The 18,523-nt window shown below is 42.3% G+C and overlaps 3 protein-coding genes and 1 pseudogene across 5 annotated transcripts; 1 reads left to right on the top strand and 3 right to left on the bottom strand.

Moving 5' to 3' along the window:
* The first annotated feature begins 1,811 nt into the window (after positions 1-1,811).
* LOC116196477 (xyloglucan endotransglucosylase/hydrolase protein 9) lies at positions 1,812-4,135 on the top strand. Its single transcript, XM_031526216.1, has 4 exons — positions 1,812-2,103; positions 2,295-2,395; positions 2,893-3,086; positions 3,548-4,135. The coding sequence occupies exons 1-4, from the start codon at positions 1,935-1,937 to the stop codon at positions 3,966-3,968; spliced, it is 885 nt and encodes a 294-aa protein (XP_031382076.1). The 5' UTR covers positions 1,812-1,934; the 3' UTR covers positions 3,969-4,135.
* Positions 4,136-4,557: 422 nt separating this feature from the next.
* LOC116196476 lies at positions 4,558-7,886 on the bottom strand (annotated as a pseudogene).
* Positions 7,887-10,242: 2,356 nt separating this feature from the next.
* LOC116194217 (calcium-binding protein PBP1-like) lies at positions 10,243-11,029 on the bottom strand. Its single transcript, XM_031522973.1, has one exon. The coding sequence runs from the start codon at positions 10,879-10,881 to the stop codon at positions 10,498-10,500; it is 384 nt and encodes a 127-aa protein (XP_031378833.1). The 5' UTR covers positions 10,882-11,029; the 3' UTR covers positions 10,243-10,497.
* Positions 11,030-11,953: 924 nt separating this feature from the next.
* Positions 11,954-16,343, bottom strand: LOC116197780 (G-type lectin S-receptor-like serine/threonine-protein kinase At4g03230). 3 transcript variants are annotated; one of them, XM_031528025.1, is made up of 9 exons: positions 15,463-15,603; positions 14,879-15,353; positions 14,219-14,719; positions 13,944-14,090; positions 13,624-13,835; positions 13,316-13,526; positions 12,973-13,210; positions 12,739-12,889; positions 11,954-12,496 (listed from the first exon to the last, which is right to left on the bottom strand). In XM_031528025.1, exons 2-9 carry the CDS (start codon positions 15,270-15,272, stop codon positions 12,188-12,190), a joined length of 2,163 nt encoding a protein of 720 aa, XP_031383885.1. In that variant the 5' UTR covers positions 15,273-15,353; positions 15,463-15,603; the 3' UTR covers positions 11,954-12,187. The 3 variants fall into 3 exon arrangements, with proteins under 3 accessions (XP_031383885.1, XP_031383883.1, XP_031383884.1); XM_031528023.1 differs by having other exon boundaries at positions 14,879-16,342; XM_031528024.1 differs by lacking the exon at positions 13,944-14,090 and having other exon boundaries at positions 14,879-16,343.
* Between the last annotated feature and the right edge of the window lie 2,180 nt (positions 16,344-18,523).

The raw sequence follows: 18,523 nt of genomic DNA, 5'->3' as shown, positions 1-18,523 counted from the left end.
ATTATTCTACAACCACAATAGATATGCACTTATTAATTATACACAAACCCATGATTAGGATTTCAATCAACGAAGAAAGGCAATTTCCAATTTCCTGATTTCTCAAAAAATTATAGAATTTTTTTCCCTCCACATAAAATCTTTGTGGGTTGTTTCAGCATTCCATTAAATGGAGGGCTTCATGCGGAGAAATGATGTATAAAATATATATATGAATAGCTTGTGAGTTTAAAAGAATGAACGAAATTAGAATTCGATTCATTGAGAGAGGAATACATCACAAGTACATGTAAATAGAAATGAAATTCAAACCGAATAGCCTTTGAGGATTGCCTACGCCAAACGGAAATGACTATGCCGATGTAGTTTAGGCCCGGGGATTTTTGCCTTGGGGGTGCTCGAACCGTCAAGAAAGGAATGAATTGGTACCGTATTGAGACGTCGAGATGAATGGTCGCGGGATCGAACTCTAACCTCCTGGATGATTCGAACTCGAATGGACCGATGTCGTTGAAGAAGAGCTTAGCCACCATTGGTGTATGATAGCCTGAGTTGTTGAAAACAAAACTTGTCGCCACGAATAAGCGTTGGCTGGAATTGTTTAGGGCGAGACCCTAGCCACTACAAGCTGAGGGTCATCTACATTGTCGCTACTCTTATGATAAGGATCTCAAGGGGCTAAAGATAAAAGCTACAGAGCAATATTGTGTGTTTAATTGAGCGTGTCAAATATGCAAAAACCTCCTCTATTTACAATCAGAGTTTTGGCGTAATTTCGACGCAAGAAGAAGATAAGAATGCTTATAGTGAGGGAGAACGTGAGTTAATTAGCAAGATAATGGGAGATAAGGCTATTGGAGGCCACATGTTTAAAAATGGATTAAACATGTGCTTCATTCTCTTAATGTCACGTGTCCTTATTGCATGTTATGCAAGTGATTCAATTAATCGTTAACACATGTTATCGAATGAATCCCTCGAGAAATTAATTTTATATCGGTAGTAATTAGTAAGGGAATAAATATCCCGATTTTATCACACATAATAATCCCTTTGGAAGTCACTAATGATTAATCACCAAGGTGGAAGCCAGCTTTGCACACATCTCACTAGATTTCCTCGCCCATGACCCATGATCGGATCTCGGAGACAAGCTCCGGGCAATCTTCCCATACATCGACGGAGTGCGCCTATCTAGGAGGCTAAACATCCAACAACTCCCTGAGTAATAAACCCGACACTTCATACTATACGCACATCAATACTAAAATGATCTGCGACTGCACCGAGCACATTTTAAATTAAAGGATAGGAAAAAAAATTAAAAGGCAGAAAAACATAAAAACAAAAGGGGAAACTGGGCATAATAATTCGAGACGCACCGAAAAGGCGTGAGCTTTTAATTTTTCCTTTAGCATCGATCAAGAGGGGATTGCTGATGCTTGCCCGGCGACAGCTAGAGACCCCAGTGAGACAGCTGTGCAGCTGCGGACGTGGCAGAACCTCGTTGGTTGGCCCCCGCCCCTCATCGTCCTTTTTACTTACATGTCGTACTATTTCCCTCTCTCACAGTCACACAACACTGATCTACTTCGGCCAGCTAATTGGTCACTGTAACGGCTACATTTTTTAAAAGAAAAAGAAAACCGGAACCAGATTGCTGTTCCGACGTGGAAATCAACGTGGCACTAGCGACAATACACTGTCAATCCCTCCCATGGGGCCCACGTCCTGTGGGAGTCGCTCGCTTGTGAGTGTGGGAGAAGCCAATGGAACAAGGAAAAAAACTCGGCTATAAATAAGACCCCACTCACTCAGTTCACTCATCAGTGTGCTTGAGAAGCAGAGTGAGCTGAGCTGAGCATCTTCTTGAAGAAGAAGAGAGAAAGAAAGAAAGAAGCTTCCTTTCATTTGCCTGAGGAAGCTCAGCCCTGATGGCGGTGTCGAGGATGTGTGTGGTGTTTGGTTTGTTTGTGGGTCTTGTAATGGCGGTGGGTACGGCCAGCTCGGCCAAGTTCGAGGAGCTCTTTCAGCCGGGCTGGGCCGCCGACCATCACGTCCGTGAAGGAGATGTCCTCAAGCTCAAGCTCGACTACTATTCTGGTAATAATAACATCATGACAAGATAACCCCATAAATAGCCAGCTTAATGAGTTCTTTTCCTTATGGGGTTGAAACCTTAGATCCTGAAAACATTTCCAGATTATCCTCATTACTGAAATGGGAACGGGATCATCATGATCTGGACTGATTAAAGTTGCAATTTTTTCTATCAATTATTATTATTATCGCAGGAGCTGGGTTCTCATCGAAGAGCAAGTACATGTTCGGGAAGGTCACCATTCAGATAAAGCTAGTGGAGGGTGACTCTGCTGGGACCGTGACTGCTTTCTATGTGAGTTGCTTGATATCTAATCACTTCATTGCTCAATGCTAATAGTACGTATGAATGATTCCTCCGCTTTCTTTTTTTTTCATGAATTGTTATAATTTTTGGTTCATATATATTTTGCTGGCTTTTATTAATGATTAATTCGAGTGGACCATGTGGAAGAACGTAAACTCACAGTGCAAGTAAGAACAATGTTGACACATATCAGATGCTTTGCTTTGCCTTTTAGTAAGAACAATTTTGACGAGTGACGAACAACTCATCAGCAAAGTGTCGATTCCACCTGGGTCCCCCAACTCCTCCATACTTAATAATATTATGTCAAACAGTCCATTCACTGCATAACTTGAGCTCCGAATGCATCAGCTGCATATCCAGTAAAGAATGACAATTGGAAAAGAATAAATATTATGTAATATTATACGTGTGAGTTTTCTACTTGTTATGATTGTGGTGTTGTGGACGCGGTAGTATTAACTTGTGTGCTTACTGTGGGACAGATGTCATCGGAAGGGCCGAACCACAACGAGTTCGACTTTGAGTTCCTGGGCAACACCACTGGCGAACCTTACCTGGTGCAGACCAACGTGTACGTTAATGGGGTCGGGAACAGGGAGCAGAGGATGAACCTGTGGTTCGACCCAACCAAGGACTTCCACTCCTACTCCCTCCTCTGGAACCAGCGCCAAGTAGTGTAAGCACCCATTATTATATATAAATTACTATTTAAAACATTGATTAGTGAGATACCATTGAATAAGTGTTGCGAGTGTGGGTTTGGTTTGTCTAGTTTGATTTGCACATATAGGAACAAGGTTTCCCCGAGAAAGGGGAGGGAATCTTGCATTGCATTATTAAAATGGCAGAGCAACCAAAAGCAACGTATGTGTCTCATAAGAGAACAAATATATCGAAGGACAAGTGGGTTGTCCAGTGTCTTTGCCCTGTTTGGCTGTTTTGGTTTGTTCTCCATCTGCATCTCGAAATTCCGTACAAAGGAAGTTGGAACTGATTATATTATATAAAGTAATATGCATACTGTACTTCCATTGGTGGTAATGGTATTTCATTTGATGGTATTGGAATTTTTGTCATATTATATATTTATTTAGGCTTCTCAGTGAGCTTATGGGATTTGATTTGGCTGACTTGCAGATTCCTAGTCGATGAGACCCCGATTAGGGTCCACACTAACTTGGAGCACCGGGGCATCCCCTTCCCCAAGGACCAGGCCATGGGCGTGTACAGCTCGATATGGAATGCTGACGACTGGGCCACTCAGGGTGGCCGGGTCAAGACCGACTGGACCCACGCTCCCTTTGTGGCCTCGTACCGTGGCTTCGACATCAATGCATGCGAGTGCCCCGTGAGCGTGGCAGCCACCGAGAATGCCAAGCGATGCATGAGCACTGGAGCCAAGCGGTACTGGTGGGACGAGCCAACCGTGTCGGAGCTGAGCCTGCACCAGAGCCACCAGCTCATGTGGGTTCGGGCCAACCACATGATCTATGACTACTGCACCGACAAAGCCCGGTTCCCCGTGACCCCGGCTGAGTGTGTGCACCACCACCACTAGAGGGGAAAGTTTCGAAGGATTGGTATCGTGTGTAAATTTGAATGAAAAAAAAATGGTGGGGCGCAACATGGCCTCCATGTTGTGCTCGTTGGGTTCATAGTTCATGGCTTTTTGTTCTTCTCGTTACTTCTTGTAATATAATAAATGTTCCTGCTGTCCAACACTCATTCCTCTTCTCCTCTCTGGATACTTTCAAGCTTATTAGTGAAAACTAATTCGATTAGCGTGTGAGTTAGGACATATGCAGGCCATATATATTAATTAGTTCATATAGGCACATTTATTAAGTTAATGGCTTTATATAATATCCTCTTAATGAAAAATATAAATATAAATAAATAGAAGAGGGAGACAAGGATTTGATTTGGGGAGCTGAAGGATAGGCCGCTGAAATTGGCAACCCCATAGGCCCCATGCATTCAATGTGTGTTATGGTATGGCCTCAATAATTTGAGGGGCATTAGCTCTTATGTAGCTGAAGGAAATGATTGTCACCTTTTCATTTGGACCCATCCTAATCTTTAGGTGAGGAGTCAATTTATTTGATACCCTTGTGACTCTCCTCTCTCTTCGCCCCCTATTATGATAGCTACCCATCCCAATGTTAGAAATCAAATTTTTCATATAGATTACATCTTAGCCACATATGGCGGATATGAAATGCTATATATATATATATATATTTTGTCGTGATTTTTCTCACATTTGGTCAAAGACGCTGATATTATTGTCGGTCCGTGAAATTATGGGATGTGTCTTCGTCGCTATTCAGACTAACGATTGATTTTTTCTTTAGCTCCCGAGACAATCAATTCTTGATAAAAGTCGAAACTCTATGGGCTTGATGAAGTCGGGTAGCTATGAAAACTTACACTGACCCACGTATTAAATCGCCATAGAAGAGACCTGCCATTAACAAAACATTTTCTGAAAACATGCCAGACACGTACTAATGTTAAAGGGATGGGTTTCAATTTTAAAGGGACGACTGAAAACTCCATCAATGAACAAAGGACATTTGAACAATAATGTTGATTTCAAAGAAACTTTCATTTACTGTAGGACACTGCAAGTTTAGATATAATACAGAGCTGCTGTGCTTTAGAACAAACACATGGACCTGATGAAACCGCATTAGATATTTCTCGTAGGAGGAAGGTTTGGGCAGGAGAGTGCTGGAACGAGGCCGATCTACAAGGCGCTTTTCGGGCACTTTGGGCTAAAATGACTCGAGACAACCCTCGAGTCCAAGAGCTCAAATGACGGATGCTGATTTCAGGCAGCGTGGTGTCTTGTACTGATTAAAAGACGCACCTCAACTAATAGCACAGTCCATGAGCTTGTCAAACGTTCCCATCCCCACCACTTTTATCTCCAAAGGCCCAATGGACTTAACCGTGGTCCGGCCTTGTCTATTGACACTATTCAGTGACTCCACGATGATGAGGCAACACTCCTCGAGCACGGAGGAATGTATCGGGGTCGAAGTCGAGCCAGTTTGGTGGATCTCCCAATATATGATGCAGTGCCCCGGAATTGATGATGTGTCCGCACGACTCGTGTAGTCAATCACAGTTGCACCAAACCCTAGAGGTGAGCAAAAGCGTTATTCACCGCATTCTGGAGCTCAGCTTCATCAGTTTTGTCTGAATCAATACTGAGAACCACGTTCTCCGGCATACGAACTTGAACTGCGGGGCATTGTTCTTGAAACCAGATACTCGTAGTATGTCCCCGACTCTATATCGATAGAGACCTGCATAAAGTGGTCATTTATAAGGCTCATCATAATTTATTAACTGGTCCGCCGGGGCCAAACGACTCTAGCGATGGCAACGGCTTAATGTAAATGGATATTTCACCCGTCCCAAACACTGATAGGCGATTAACGCGTTTTACCTGTTGGGTCATGAGAAGGCTTAAGGATTCGAGATCAAAACCTTGTAAGGTTTGGGAAGGATTTAAGATTTATCTAAAAATCCATCACAAACCTGTTAAACATAAATAAACTAAATTACCCTCCATATTACTCATATTTATAAAAATAGCATTCGTTATTTTCTTTTGTTTCCTGTTTTTTGATTCTAATTTCTAGTATTCACAATACTTGTTTAGTGTAATGAATTTGAAAGCGTTGTGGTTTGTGAACAAGTTATGAACTTATAAATGTTTTGATTTATTTTCTTTCGTATAATCATTTTCCTAGAATTTATATTTTGCATTTGAATACTTTTTGTTATATAAAAATATTTTTCTGTAAATCAAATATGATGATAAGTTTATACAAAAATTTCTCTCAAACTTAGTAACATGGGAAAAATGGGTTCCCAATGCATTTCTGTTAAATCAGTGGGAAGGGTTTGATAATTTTCATTTAAAATCTTTACGGGTTTGAAAAGGGTTTAGGATTGACTTTTCTTAACAGGTATGAACATAGCCGTCCCAAACCCTCATAGCGCCATCCCTAAACGACTCCAAGATTTCTCTTTCTCACAAGGAGGTACGATCACTACTCTATTCGACAAATATTCATGTGAGATCCACCATGAAAGCAAAACCAGGGACCATTGGACCAGGGGGGCTACGAATAATAACACTATCGAAACAAGAATTTTGCTACAACAAAACAACCGTAGACAAAGAATAAACTTACCGGCATAGGTGGTGACAACCACCTCTTACTCCTATCCGAGTTTGACATCAACCAAATCGACCACCTCTAGTTGATCTTCCTTGTGATCAAGCCCCGGTTCATTTGAGACCACATTGTCAAATCCATGGTCACGGTTCACAGTTAAGAATTCGAAATAGGCTAGCGTGGGAATAAGCGTGTAAGACAAATCACTAGGCTTACATAAAGGATCCAGATTCAGTCCAAAGTAGCACTCGGAAGATGCATATATGTAGGACACCAGAGGTAGCCCGTTAAAGTAGTACTCCAGCATAGGAACGTACTGAGACATAGTCCCAGTCACCACGGCATCCACGCACTTCGTGTTTGGCCAAAGCTGTCTAACGATACCATGCCACGATTCCTTACAGCACTCTGATTCGATGAGTTCCGCCAATTCAGGGTCGGGAGTGAGGATTCTTGAGACTGCATTGATGACACTCTAGTCTCTTATCTCGGGTTCCAGCGCACCCATTCGGATATCACGGCACAGAAGGGCCCAGTTCTTTTCCAGGAACTTTATGGCCCGTAACAAACTGGAAGCGAAGGTCGACCCAATGTGAACCACTTGGGTGTTTTGGCAGAGCCCGCAGAGCAACTGGGTGTACATGCTCGGGTAAGAGTCCTGACAGAGGATGGCTTCGTGTGGACTTGTGTAGTTCTTGTTGTGTCGCCTTTTGTTGATGATTGTTAAGAGTGGCTGGGCCACTATGCCACCTGCGGTCTTAAATTCCGATTTTCTGAACGTAAATCGCATCGCCTTGCCTTTGTCTAAATCAGGGTTGAATTGATTCATCAAAGGCATTGCGAGGTCATCCAGCAAAAATCTCCTCTGGATTTCCTCTTCGGTTGTAGGAATCAGCTTCCATTCTCCACCCGATGTCCCGGAACTGCACGCACCGAACGAGAAATCACTTTCATGTATTTGAAATATTTACACCTCGACGATGTGCACGTCAATCACGAGGATTACCTTGTGGAAAACTCAGATATGGTTTGGGAGCACAGGATTGGTGAAGTGTCACCCTCAGCTATACAGTCGATATCAGGCTTTAGATCCTCGAACATGACGACAGGTATGACTCCTGAACATTTCCACATTGGTGCACCCCTCGAGACCGTGTCCTCGCAGGTACTCGATGTCAGCGCTGCGAGACAATATCTCGGCCAGAACCTGCTTCTGAACATCAGCGGGCGCGAGTAGTAATATCTTCAATGAACTGTAATGCTTTGGCATTCTCAATATCTTAGGAACTTCCGACATTTTGCCCAGACAAAATAAAGTAATCAAGACAAGTTAATGGAAAGCTATGGATCAATAGGAAGAGGATATATAGAACGGGAGAATTATAACAATGGTCATATGAGTTTCTCGTCCTCTTGCTATTGTTGTTTTTTTCCTTTTTTCTTCCGTTTTCTTGGATTTAGCAATTGATGGGACCTTGCCAGTTGCCGCCACCTCCATCTGGGTGGTGGATGGTGATCATGGACAAGGGTGGATCCACCGGCGAGGCCCTACTTCCCGGAATGGAGAACCACATAAATATGCAACTTCTAGAGGTCACTCGACCTCGATAATTGGTGATTGTAGATCTAATGGACACGTGAATATGATCCTGTGTATGTATGAGTTATTATACTAGCTAATATACGTTCCAGTCTACTGCAATTCCCATTCTACAAAAAATTTCCATGCATATGCCATCAGCGATTTAAGAGTCAATGATGCTCTCGATCGAGTAACTAAAACGCACGTGCTTATTTTTTACTCCATTTTTTTTTTGAAAATTAATACAAGTGCTTATTATTGCCTGAACAGAACTTCGAGGCACATGCTTTGCAGCACGATAAAGGACTGACATGAATATGACTTTGCTTTATATATATATATATATATATATATATCTCTTTCATTTTTTGGAAAAAAATCTTAGCTCGTCCTACCTTAACGGCATACAAATCTACTTAATGCGGAAGTAGCAATAGAAACTTGCCAAATCAGTGTGTGGGCCCTCATCATCCTCCCTGTCAATAAATAAATTGGTAGTTACACAAGGAAGAATACCCCCAAATAATATATTTGTGTGTGTGCGTGTGTGTACACAAGATAAGATAAAGCACATGTTAGATTTCATCAGACACGAGAGTTGCTCATCAAGAGCCCAATGGACCAAATGAGGCCCAGTATCTACCAAAACTGAAACACTCGGCCAGCAACGGAAGCCCAATATGAAAAATGCCTGTCCAAAAAGTTGAGGGTGCGTTTGGAAACAAAGTTTGATTTTAATTTTGATTTTGGAAAAGGACAAATGAGATTGTATTATAAATTTGACTTGGAAAATGTGTATTTTTGTTGTGTAGTGGATAGAGTTAAAATCAAAATCATAATTCTAAAATTAAACTCCGTTCCCAAAGCCTGAATCTCTCAATTGAGGAACGTTAAGGATGTCGGTAGAAATGGTAGGAAATAGTAAGATGGACTAACTGGTCAACGAATTGGAAATGGTGGATACACATACACTTTTTCTTTTCTTGGAAAAAGAGAAGTCAACGCACGCATTTTACGGTAAAGAAGTTTTGGAAACTCAAACTCATCATCTCCTGCTGACTGAATTGGTCCATTCTTTGGGTTTTTCGCCCGACAAAGGATTCCATCTTCCCCAACTGCTGCAAGCAAAGGTTTTGAATGGGAAAGCTCCTCTGCATCCATGCTCAATTTTTCAAAGCCATGGAGGAAGGAATCAGCGGTTTGGTTTGGAACTGGTCCCAAGTAATGCTTTGAATCGAAACCAGCTATCGAGTTCCATACGTGTAGTTGCACTGACAGCCCGAGTTGCCATATGATCAGATGACACCCTCTTGAGCAATGCATGCCTCAGTAAAATGCAGTGCTTTGAATTTGTTTCTTCCAACTAGTCGCCTCATGATCTGTGGAGGTAGGTGTCACGTGTACTTGGCTTGTAAGAAACTAAGCATATATATTTTCATCCCCCCCTAAAAAAAAAAAGAAAACTACACATTTTGTGTGCGTGTGAAGGTTTGAACAATTTTAATGGAACAGTGGCATTGACAAGTTATTTTGGCTATTCATTCAAAAGCTCACACTTTCAAATCTTTCCTATTGACCTTTGATCAGACCGCAATTCGACTTTCCTCCGTTCAGAAGTCCAAGCCGTCGAGGGAAGCTGCTCAACAACACATGGTGAGACCATATATTGTATCACAGCGAGAGTCAATTTTTGAAAATTTACAAAGAGAGCAAATCTACATCATTGGACAAAGAGACAGTCCGCGGATCACTTCCGTATGTAGACCGCCATGAATGACTCGTGACCTTTCTAGTAATGTTTGTATCGATTTATCTTGTGGCACAGGACTTTTTTCCCTAGATCAGCAACAATACTCTGATGCTGCTGTCATGTTAATCAGATCAGATACCAAGAATCTTTTTTATTCCTTAGCTATCGAGATCAGATTCCTTTCATCGGCTTCTGCACCAAATTCATGAAGAATATCAGAAAACGAATGAGATCTGTGTTGCCAAGTTTGATCGGATTAAAGTGAAGCAGCGCCATGACCTGCTTCATTACTCGCACAACATTGTTTCACGAAATACCTGTATTTTCTATAACATAATCACCATATGGATATCTATATATCCGGACTGCAATTATTAGTTAAGGAGTTGAGTTATGGACATTCCTTTCCAGTGGATCATTTCATTCATACTGTCATTTTTTTTCCTCTGAGATCGAAGAAGCAAACACAAGCATGACATGGACAGGAAATTGAAGAGGGCGAACTAAATACAAAGATCCCTGCAAGTTCCAAATCCTATAGGGGTATGTTCAACTCTTCTCAAGATCTCTGTGGGAAGAGCTCGTGTTCGAGGGCCTGATCAAGCCATGCGCTGGACTGGTCCATGAGTTCAGGGCTGAGGCGGAACATGAGGACACAGAACTCCATCTCAGACAGGGCACCGTCACCGTCAAAGTCTCCCTCCCGGAGCATGCTAGAGAGCTCGTCATCTCGGAGGTCCTGGAGGCCCAGGAGGGCGCTGTTCCGTCGGAGGCTGTCGAGGGTGATGACGCCCATGTCCTTATCCATGAGCAGCCTAAACCCATTGCACAGCTCCTCTATTAGCCCCTCTCCTCCGAGCTTGTCCGCCATCACTGGCAGCAGGTCCTCGAACTCGAACCGCGATGACACTTCTGACGATCTCTTGTCGACTCCGCCCTCCATTTCTGATGACTCCTTATAATGTACTGTTGGCTTTACTCAATAGGAGATGGGCTGGATTGCTGATTATGTGCGAGACTTATATGAGTATATATATATACACTCACATACACGAGGGGGAAGAGGATAAAGGAGATGATAGAGAGAAGAGAAAGGGCTTCGTGGAAGGAGCATGACAGCGGAGGGACAGGCAGAGTTAATGAAACAGGTCCAAGGTTTGATTCTGTCCGTGTGAGCTGCGGGTGCCTGCCTGTCGTCTCAGTCCGTGTCGGGGGCATCTCCGTCCCATCAGCTTCAAATTATTCGTTAGAGTGGGGAGAGGGGGAGATCAAGGTAGGGAGGTGAAGGGGGTGAGAGGACGATTATACCCCTCTGACTTTGCGAGACAGTGCCCGGATGCTTGGTTACAGGGTGTTAATTTTTGTTCACATGCCACCATGAAGATGCCAAGATGCTGCCACTGCCAATGGTACTTTAATTAATTATTGCACAATTCAGAATCGACCAAGAAAGCAAATCGGTCTGTCACGATTCAAATCATTTTCGGATTGAGGTCTCGATTATCTTGTTTATCTTAGCTGTCACCATACACCGGTTGATAAGGCATCGACTTTATCTAATTATTTTTTTTATTGGCGATTGCGCACTAGCACGACTCTAATAATATGCCATTTGATGTATATGAATAATCGATTGATCCTTTAGCTTTATGATGGGCAAAATCTCTTGATTTAGGCAATGAAATGTGAATATGAAGTTTCCAGTTCACATTCCCTTCAACATAAGGCAACCCTATGGAAGGCAGGCTGGATTAGGAAGGGTGCAAACAGATCTCACCTGCCTAGTACGATACGTGTCCTATACGCGTACGTGTACTCGCAGGAACTGCCTTTATACGGTCAACTTTGGCCAGATTGTGGGGTTGACTCATGGTTTGGTTCAACTCTAGTTCTGACATATTGTTGACACTTAGGCCGGATTTCGCAAAGTTCGTTCCGTCACCAAAATTGTGTTCAAATGTGCCCAAGGCAACGTTCAGTTTCAATCAGTGGGGATGGCCGGCCCAACGCTTTCATAAAGTGAAAATGTCAATGGTTGAATACTCTTCGGTTACATTCCAATGAAGTTCGATACAATTTTGACTATCAAATTAGTCGCAAAGACGATGCTCTCAAAAATGTCATAATAAGAGAAGAGGAACCAAAATACAGGCCGCGAGATGAATGATTTACAGTTACTAAAATATAACAATCGGATGACCAGGGAAAGGAAAGATCTAATCATAAAGCAATAACACTCCGTTGGTTCATCAGCGGCCATTTTTAAGAGTGACAGTCAGGTCATTGTGGGAACATGTTTCCAGCTTACTCGACAATGAAGCTCTGCTCGAGGGGCATCGCCTAACAACAAATGCAGGCTTCTTAGGGCTCGGGAGAGTCGCAATCTCACTCCCGAGCATGAACAGCACATTTGACATCTTGGGACGATCATTTGGATCCTCTTGCACGCACAGCAACCCGATATTCACGCATTTGAGGAATTCATTTACATTGCAGCTCTTACAGAGAGCAGTATCCATTAAGTCGAGCGCCTTCTCTTCTTTCCACAGCAACCATGCCTAGTAAAATTAGCAAGTTGTATTAGACATTGTCAAGATTCCGTAACGACAGGACATTCATCCTATTTAATGATGGAATTGGTGGCTTTATGGATTTCTGATGCATTCTCATAGGAAGCCCTCTTACTTAACAAATTTTTATGTCATGTTTCTTTCTCGATTCAGTCATCCTTGCAGTTCAGAATTTCCCGGTTCAATCTGTGCAGTAGCAAGAAATGTATAAGAAAATTATCGCAACTCACGTAGCCTAAAAGACTCATCTCTTGCTCGGAGTGGTAGAATCCCGTGTTTCTTTTCCCAGTGATTATCTCAAGCACCACAACACCAAAGCTGAAAACATCTGACTTGACCGAAAAGAAGCCGTCTAATGCGTACTCAGGGGACATATAGCCACTGCACGAAAAGGCATTGGGTCATATAGCACATAATAAAAGTAGAGTTTCTGAATATATTGTGTTGGAATGGTTTAAGCTTACTATGTTCCAACAATACTGTTTGTGCTTTCTGCAGTTTCTTTACCGCCGATTATCCTTGCCAACCCAAAGTCTGAAATTCTTGGGTTCATCTCCTCATCTAGCAGGATGTTGGCTGTCTTCAGGTCTCTATGGATGATCCTTAACCTCGAGTCCTGATGAAGATATAGAAGTCCCCGTGCAATCCCTGCTATGATCTTGTATCTCATGACCCAGTCCAGTGACATGCAGAGAGTGCGATCTGCGAGGTAGATAATTAATCCATTTCCATGGTAATGGTGAGTGAGTAAATTGATCCGTGTGTGATTTTCCCACTAAAATTGCATGGAGTTCGTTCAAGACTAACCGAATATAAAGGAGTCTAAACTTTTATTGGGCATGTACTCATATAGTAACATCTTCTCATCTCCTTCCACGCAATAACCCAAAAGTCTCACGAGATTCCGATGCTGAAGCTTCGCAATCAACACAACCTCATTCTTGAACTCCTCAAAACCCTGACCGGAGAAACTTGACAGCCTTTTGACAGCAATCGCCTGTCCTCCCGGGAATTTACCCTGCCAGACATATTGCCATAGCAATTCAAAGGTAACTCTCTAACTACGAGCCTCTACTCGAATGAGCTTCAAAGTAGATAAAAGGTATTGGAATTACCTTGTATACAGGCCCGAATCCTCCTTGCCCGAGCTTGTTTGCATTTGCAAAATTACCTGTGGCAGCTAAAATACTTTCCAAATCGAAGAACGGAACATCAATCCCATTAGTCTCATCCTCATTAAACCGACCAGAGTCGATGAAGCTCTTCACATGTCTCTCGTTGTTGTACAAGTTAGGGGCGGAGTGTCTCCAAATGCTTGCCCAGTTCTCTGCATATGGATCAGCTCAATAGTTTAGTCTCCTCAAGCTATTCAAGCTTTGAGCCTTATTTCCCCTTTTTCAAACAATTATGACACAATGTACTGATCGGTACTTACCTGGCCTCTTGGAAGGATTTCTCCTCTGTATATAGAGATATACGATCATAGCCAAGAGAACAATTAGAAAGACAGAACTGATAAATATCACAATGACTATCAGGGTCGATGGCAGCTTTTCGCTTGATGGTCCCCCGAGCTTCTTATCTGCATTAATATTTACAGCATAAAATCTTGGCTGGAATGCAGGAAGTGTTTCTAACTTCCTGAACCCAGCTCAACAAGTAATACAGTTTCGTAGTTAGAGGCCACTCTGCACAAATAGAGTTGGTTACCTTGAGTACAATTTATGAGGAGAGGATCCCATCGGAATTTCGAATTGCAGATGCACCTTCTCTTGCCATCTAATGTTTCATGACAAGTTGAGTCGGGCCAATCCTTGCAGTCCAAGGATGAGCTGCACGTTGGCTCTTGCGGTGGGTCCCAAGTAATCTCCACTTCATCTCCACGTCCGATGAGATTTCCAGAGCCAGCACTGTTCTTGTCAGCATTGCACCAACGAGTCAGGTGAAAAGGCGAAGATTCATTGAGCTGCAAGACTTTGCTATCATCCTCATTGTTGCAACTATCAGCTTCCAATTTGATGAAGAACTTGCGTGATTCGGGGTTGATTCTCGTGATCTGATACGTCCCACTCAGTGCCTCGAAGCTCAGTTGTCCGCTGGAGATGTTGCAGTGAAAACTAAGATATGCAGGGTCCCCACATTGCGCTCCAGTACTGAGAGGGTAAGGGATCAGGTTTGCTCCACAAATCAGACAATCTCTATCCGTTGATTCTGCAAGAATAAGCGTATCATCTTCAGCAATTTTTTGTCATCTAAATTTAAAGGCCGATGTTACTGAAATGTACATCAGGCATATGCAGGCAGAACATGGAACACTTTGTCAAAATCGAATGGTAGCATATATGTCAAGCAGGATCTAGTATCACTTACCTAAGTCAGAGACTGCCATCCGGATATAAAGATCTCGACCATCTTCATATTCATCCTGAAGATTGTTGAGATCTTCTGTCCAAATCCAGCAAACGCGCGAGTCCTCATCTCCATTGTAGGAGTAAGCTTGGCACTGGCAATTGTTAAGGCACTCTCTCCTACACTCCATTCCATCCTTGGCTACAAACTGCGAGTCGGGTTTCCCCACTTTCATCCCCTTCAAGCTAAGGAAAGTGTCGCCGGTCGCGCTCTTCCCACAAAGTGTTGATTTCCTGATACAGCCGCCAGAGAAGTCCCCAGAGCTCCAAAATTCCAGGGAGGCAGGCCCAAACCCGGGCAAGCACTTACATACTACATCACCATTACTATTGCAACTCCCAAAATTCCCACACATGTTATAAACACTGCATCGGTCCCTCGGCTCTGCCCAGATCAAGGACCAAATCTTCTGCGAGTCCCACTTAACGTACTGAACCTGACCCGAGACACTCATTATCAGCCTCGTGTTATCAAATAAAGAGGAAGTGATGTAAGGAACAGAGTTGTTTTGGCCCACACTGGAAGTGAAGTTGGATAGGACGTACGAGATAGCATATGGCATGTCATCCGAGGTTATGAATTTGCCCGAGACCCCGCTCTTCCAGTACCTTATTGATCTCCTCCACACAATATATTGGTTTTCTTCCTCCTCATCTAGCTCGAACGTAAAGTTTCCTGGAGCAGGATCATCGTAACTTCCCCACGAGGTTAATGTTATGTTCTCATTCATCCTCATTCCGGGAAGAAAAGTATCAGTCGGGTTCTCAAAACTCTGCCAGAGAATCATTTCCTTAGCCGAACGATTTTCTTGCCTCCGTAAGACCAAATTCCCACTGTCCATGAGCTTCAAGGTCGGTGACGATGACAAGGATGATGTTCCAAGATTGGTGCTCCAGTGAGAACGTCCACTCCCGTCAAGTACTCCGAGGTTACCATCTTCGGTGATGGAGAAAACTCCATTAGAGTCTAAAACCGGGTCATCTCTGTTAGCAACCCACACGACAGTTCGTGGGGTCGAGCTGTAGTACCAGATCCCAACGTATCTTCTCTTCCCGGCGCTGCCATTCGGGGAAAAGAACCCCAGCTCGAAGACTCCACCCGAAGAAATGAGAGTATCTCCGCGCTTGTCGCTGATCGGGCTACCTAGAGTCACTGTATCTCTGGCAGAACAGTGTAATGCAAAGAAAGGCAAGAGAAAGAAGATTAAGAATGGCACAAGGTTAGGCATGCGTGCGGAGGACCATGAAACTGTCGCCGTTTTTCGCTCGGTTCTCGTTCCTTTCCTCCTTAATATCATGTCCATGAAGTACGAAACTAACGAGGAATTCGAATTTAGAGGGTTCAGTAGAAGAAAGAAGGGGAATTAGAAGAGGTAGTTGGGACGTAGGTGCCCTCAGCTGGGAGACAAACAGTGGAAGGACTAATCAGATCCTGCCAAGAGGATGGATGCTGCTGAAGTGAGTTTTTTTCAAAATGTTTTCAGTCATGTTGCTTTCAATGGTAAAACTAAAACAATTATATTTACGAACTCTCAGAACATTCTACCAATCCGAAACCCCAGCCCTGTCTTTGGCTATTAGCCCAGTTAAGGATGTGGATTCCGTATCACAAATATACCGAGACAATCACAGACGATCCAGTTTACCATTTTATTAGTTTAGACTTTTGAGTTAGGCGTATTATCCCAATCACTTATAAACTCAGTAGAACTTTACGAAACTCCTTCGTTTGCTGCAGCAAGTGTGCTACTGCAAAAAAAACTCAAAGACCAAAGAAAAGCGAAGATAACATAGGGACATTCATGATCAAATTTGATGTCTTCTCTTTTTCGATATCACATCCTATATTGGCATGATCGGCCAAAATTCGTTACCTATATTTTTGACGTATTTAATGCACACATTTGGTTCTACTCTTTGACCAACGTCTCGCTTTGTGTTACAAGGGTTTTCTCCATGATTGAATTTTATCAATACTGAAATCATATGCATGCGTTCGTTTAAAAAATATATATTCATTGAGTATTTATTCAGTCACGTGACGGTGTAATATCTAATTACAATGCTTGAAAGTAGAAAATTAACCTCACAACATCACGAGTGATCCATGGATTCTTACTTATAATGAGTAAGATCGCTGTGATTCATATGGGTACTATATTTTTTCCCCCCTGGGTAGTAGTGGGCCACCACGGCGCCACTCGGAAGCAGAGTTGCATTGCCTTTGAAGGCGCAAGGAAAGGGGAAATGATCAAATAACCGGATGCAGCTTTGCTTTAATGTACTAATCGGCAATTTGAGTGGTGATTTTCAATTCATACCGACTAGTGGGGAATTATTGGAAGCACAAAAGGACAATCTAAGTCAAGGTTGGTGCATATTTGTCATACCTCCCTACCTCCCTTTTTACTCTTTCTTTTTTTTTTTTTTTTCCTTGTGGAGGTCCACACCTCTTTTAAGTGATTTCTCTCCTTTTCTTTTTAGTACTATATAAAGCTAAAATTAAAGAAAATGCACAAGACGCGACAATTTCGCAAGTTTCCAAACCCAAATAACATGCAGCATATGTCTTATCATGATAACCTAACAATTTGATTCTCATTATGAGATTAATCGTACTCCTTTGTTATTCTTTTGATTTCCTTGTATTAATTTATGAGCTTCACTTGTAATCAACAAATAATATATCAGATAAAATAATAATAATAATAATAATAATAATAATAGGCTAATTTATTATTTCTTTCTCTCTCTCTTTTTTGGGTTTTGAAAAACCATATTCTTAATTCTGATTATGCCCGTCCCTGTCGGATCGATGATTAGGACCCGCAGTGTTACATCTAGGGCGACACGTGTGGCCAGCTTTAATCTTCATTTGTCTTCTAATCACTAAATAATTATTTCATCAGTCCTACCCCTATCCTATATATTCACCAACAGTTGAAAGATTGCGTTGGCCTCGTACGTGGAAAAATATGCAGCCATGGATATATAAGTGGATTGCAATTTTCTTTATTTACTATATTACATTTTATTTTTATTTTTTTCATCTAATTGAGGTAATGCTTCGCTATCGATTGCGCATGCAGCTGAGCAAGAGGCGTTTGATTCTGCAGGTGGCTGCCTCTGGTCTGGCAAAGGTCTTGGATCATCAGTTAAGCTGTTCATGTTGTTTCCCGTTAACAATTTGACATACGGTTCAATATATGATTTATCTAATCTTTACTGATTTCTATTATTTAAGTTTTGCTATTCGAACTATGCGTAATTGCTTCTCATGAACTTGAAAAACTCTATTTGGCATTGTCAATCGGTTTAGGCAGGAGCTACACTTTTTCCGGTTAATATCCGGAAAATGGGTCCGCTGCTCCATTTCCACTAGGCTATGTACATAACGAGAGAGAGCCAGGCTTTTGGATCTTCTATTGCTAGATGGAATATGCTTATTTATTTATGGCTTACAGGCCATCTCCAACAGATGGAAATCGATCGATCAAGTTATCTAATTATATGTACACAGACATATTTGTTTATAATTAAGTGTCACCATCAGAAGAGGGAAAGTAATTTGTAAAAATATATATAATATAATGGATGGATATATGGG

This window comes from Punica granatum, chromosome 2, assembly GCF_007655135.1.
Source record: "Punica granatum isolate Tunisia-2019 chromosome 2, ASM765513v2, whole genome shotgun sequence".
NCBI lineage: Eukaryota > Viridiplantae > Streptophyta > Magnoliopsida > Myrtales > Lythraceae > Punica > Punica granatum.
The sequence above is the reverse complement of the archived record's forward strand: the minus strand, read 5'-3'. Positions and strand labels throughout refer to the sequence as shown.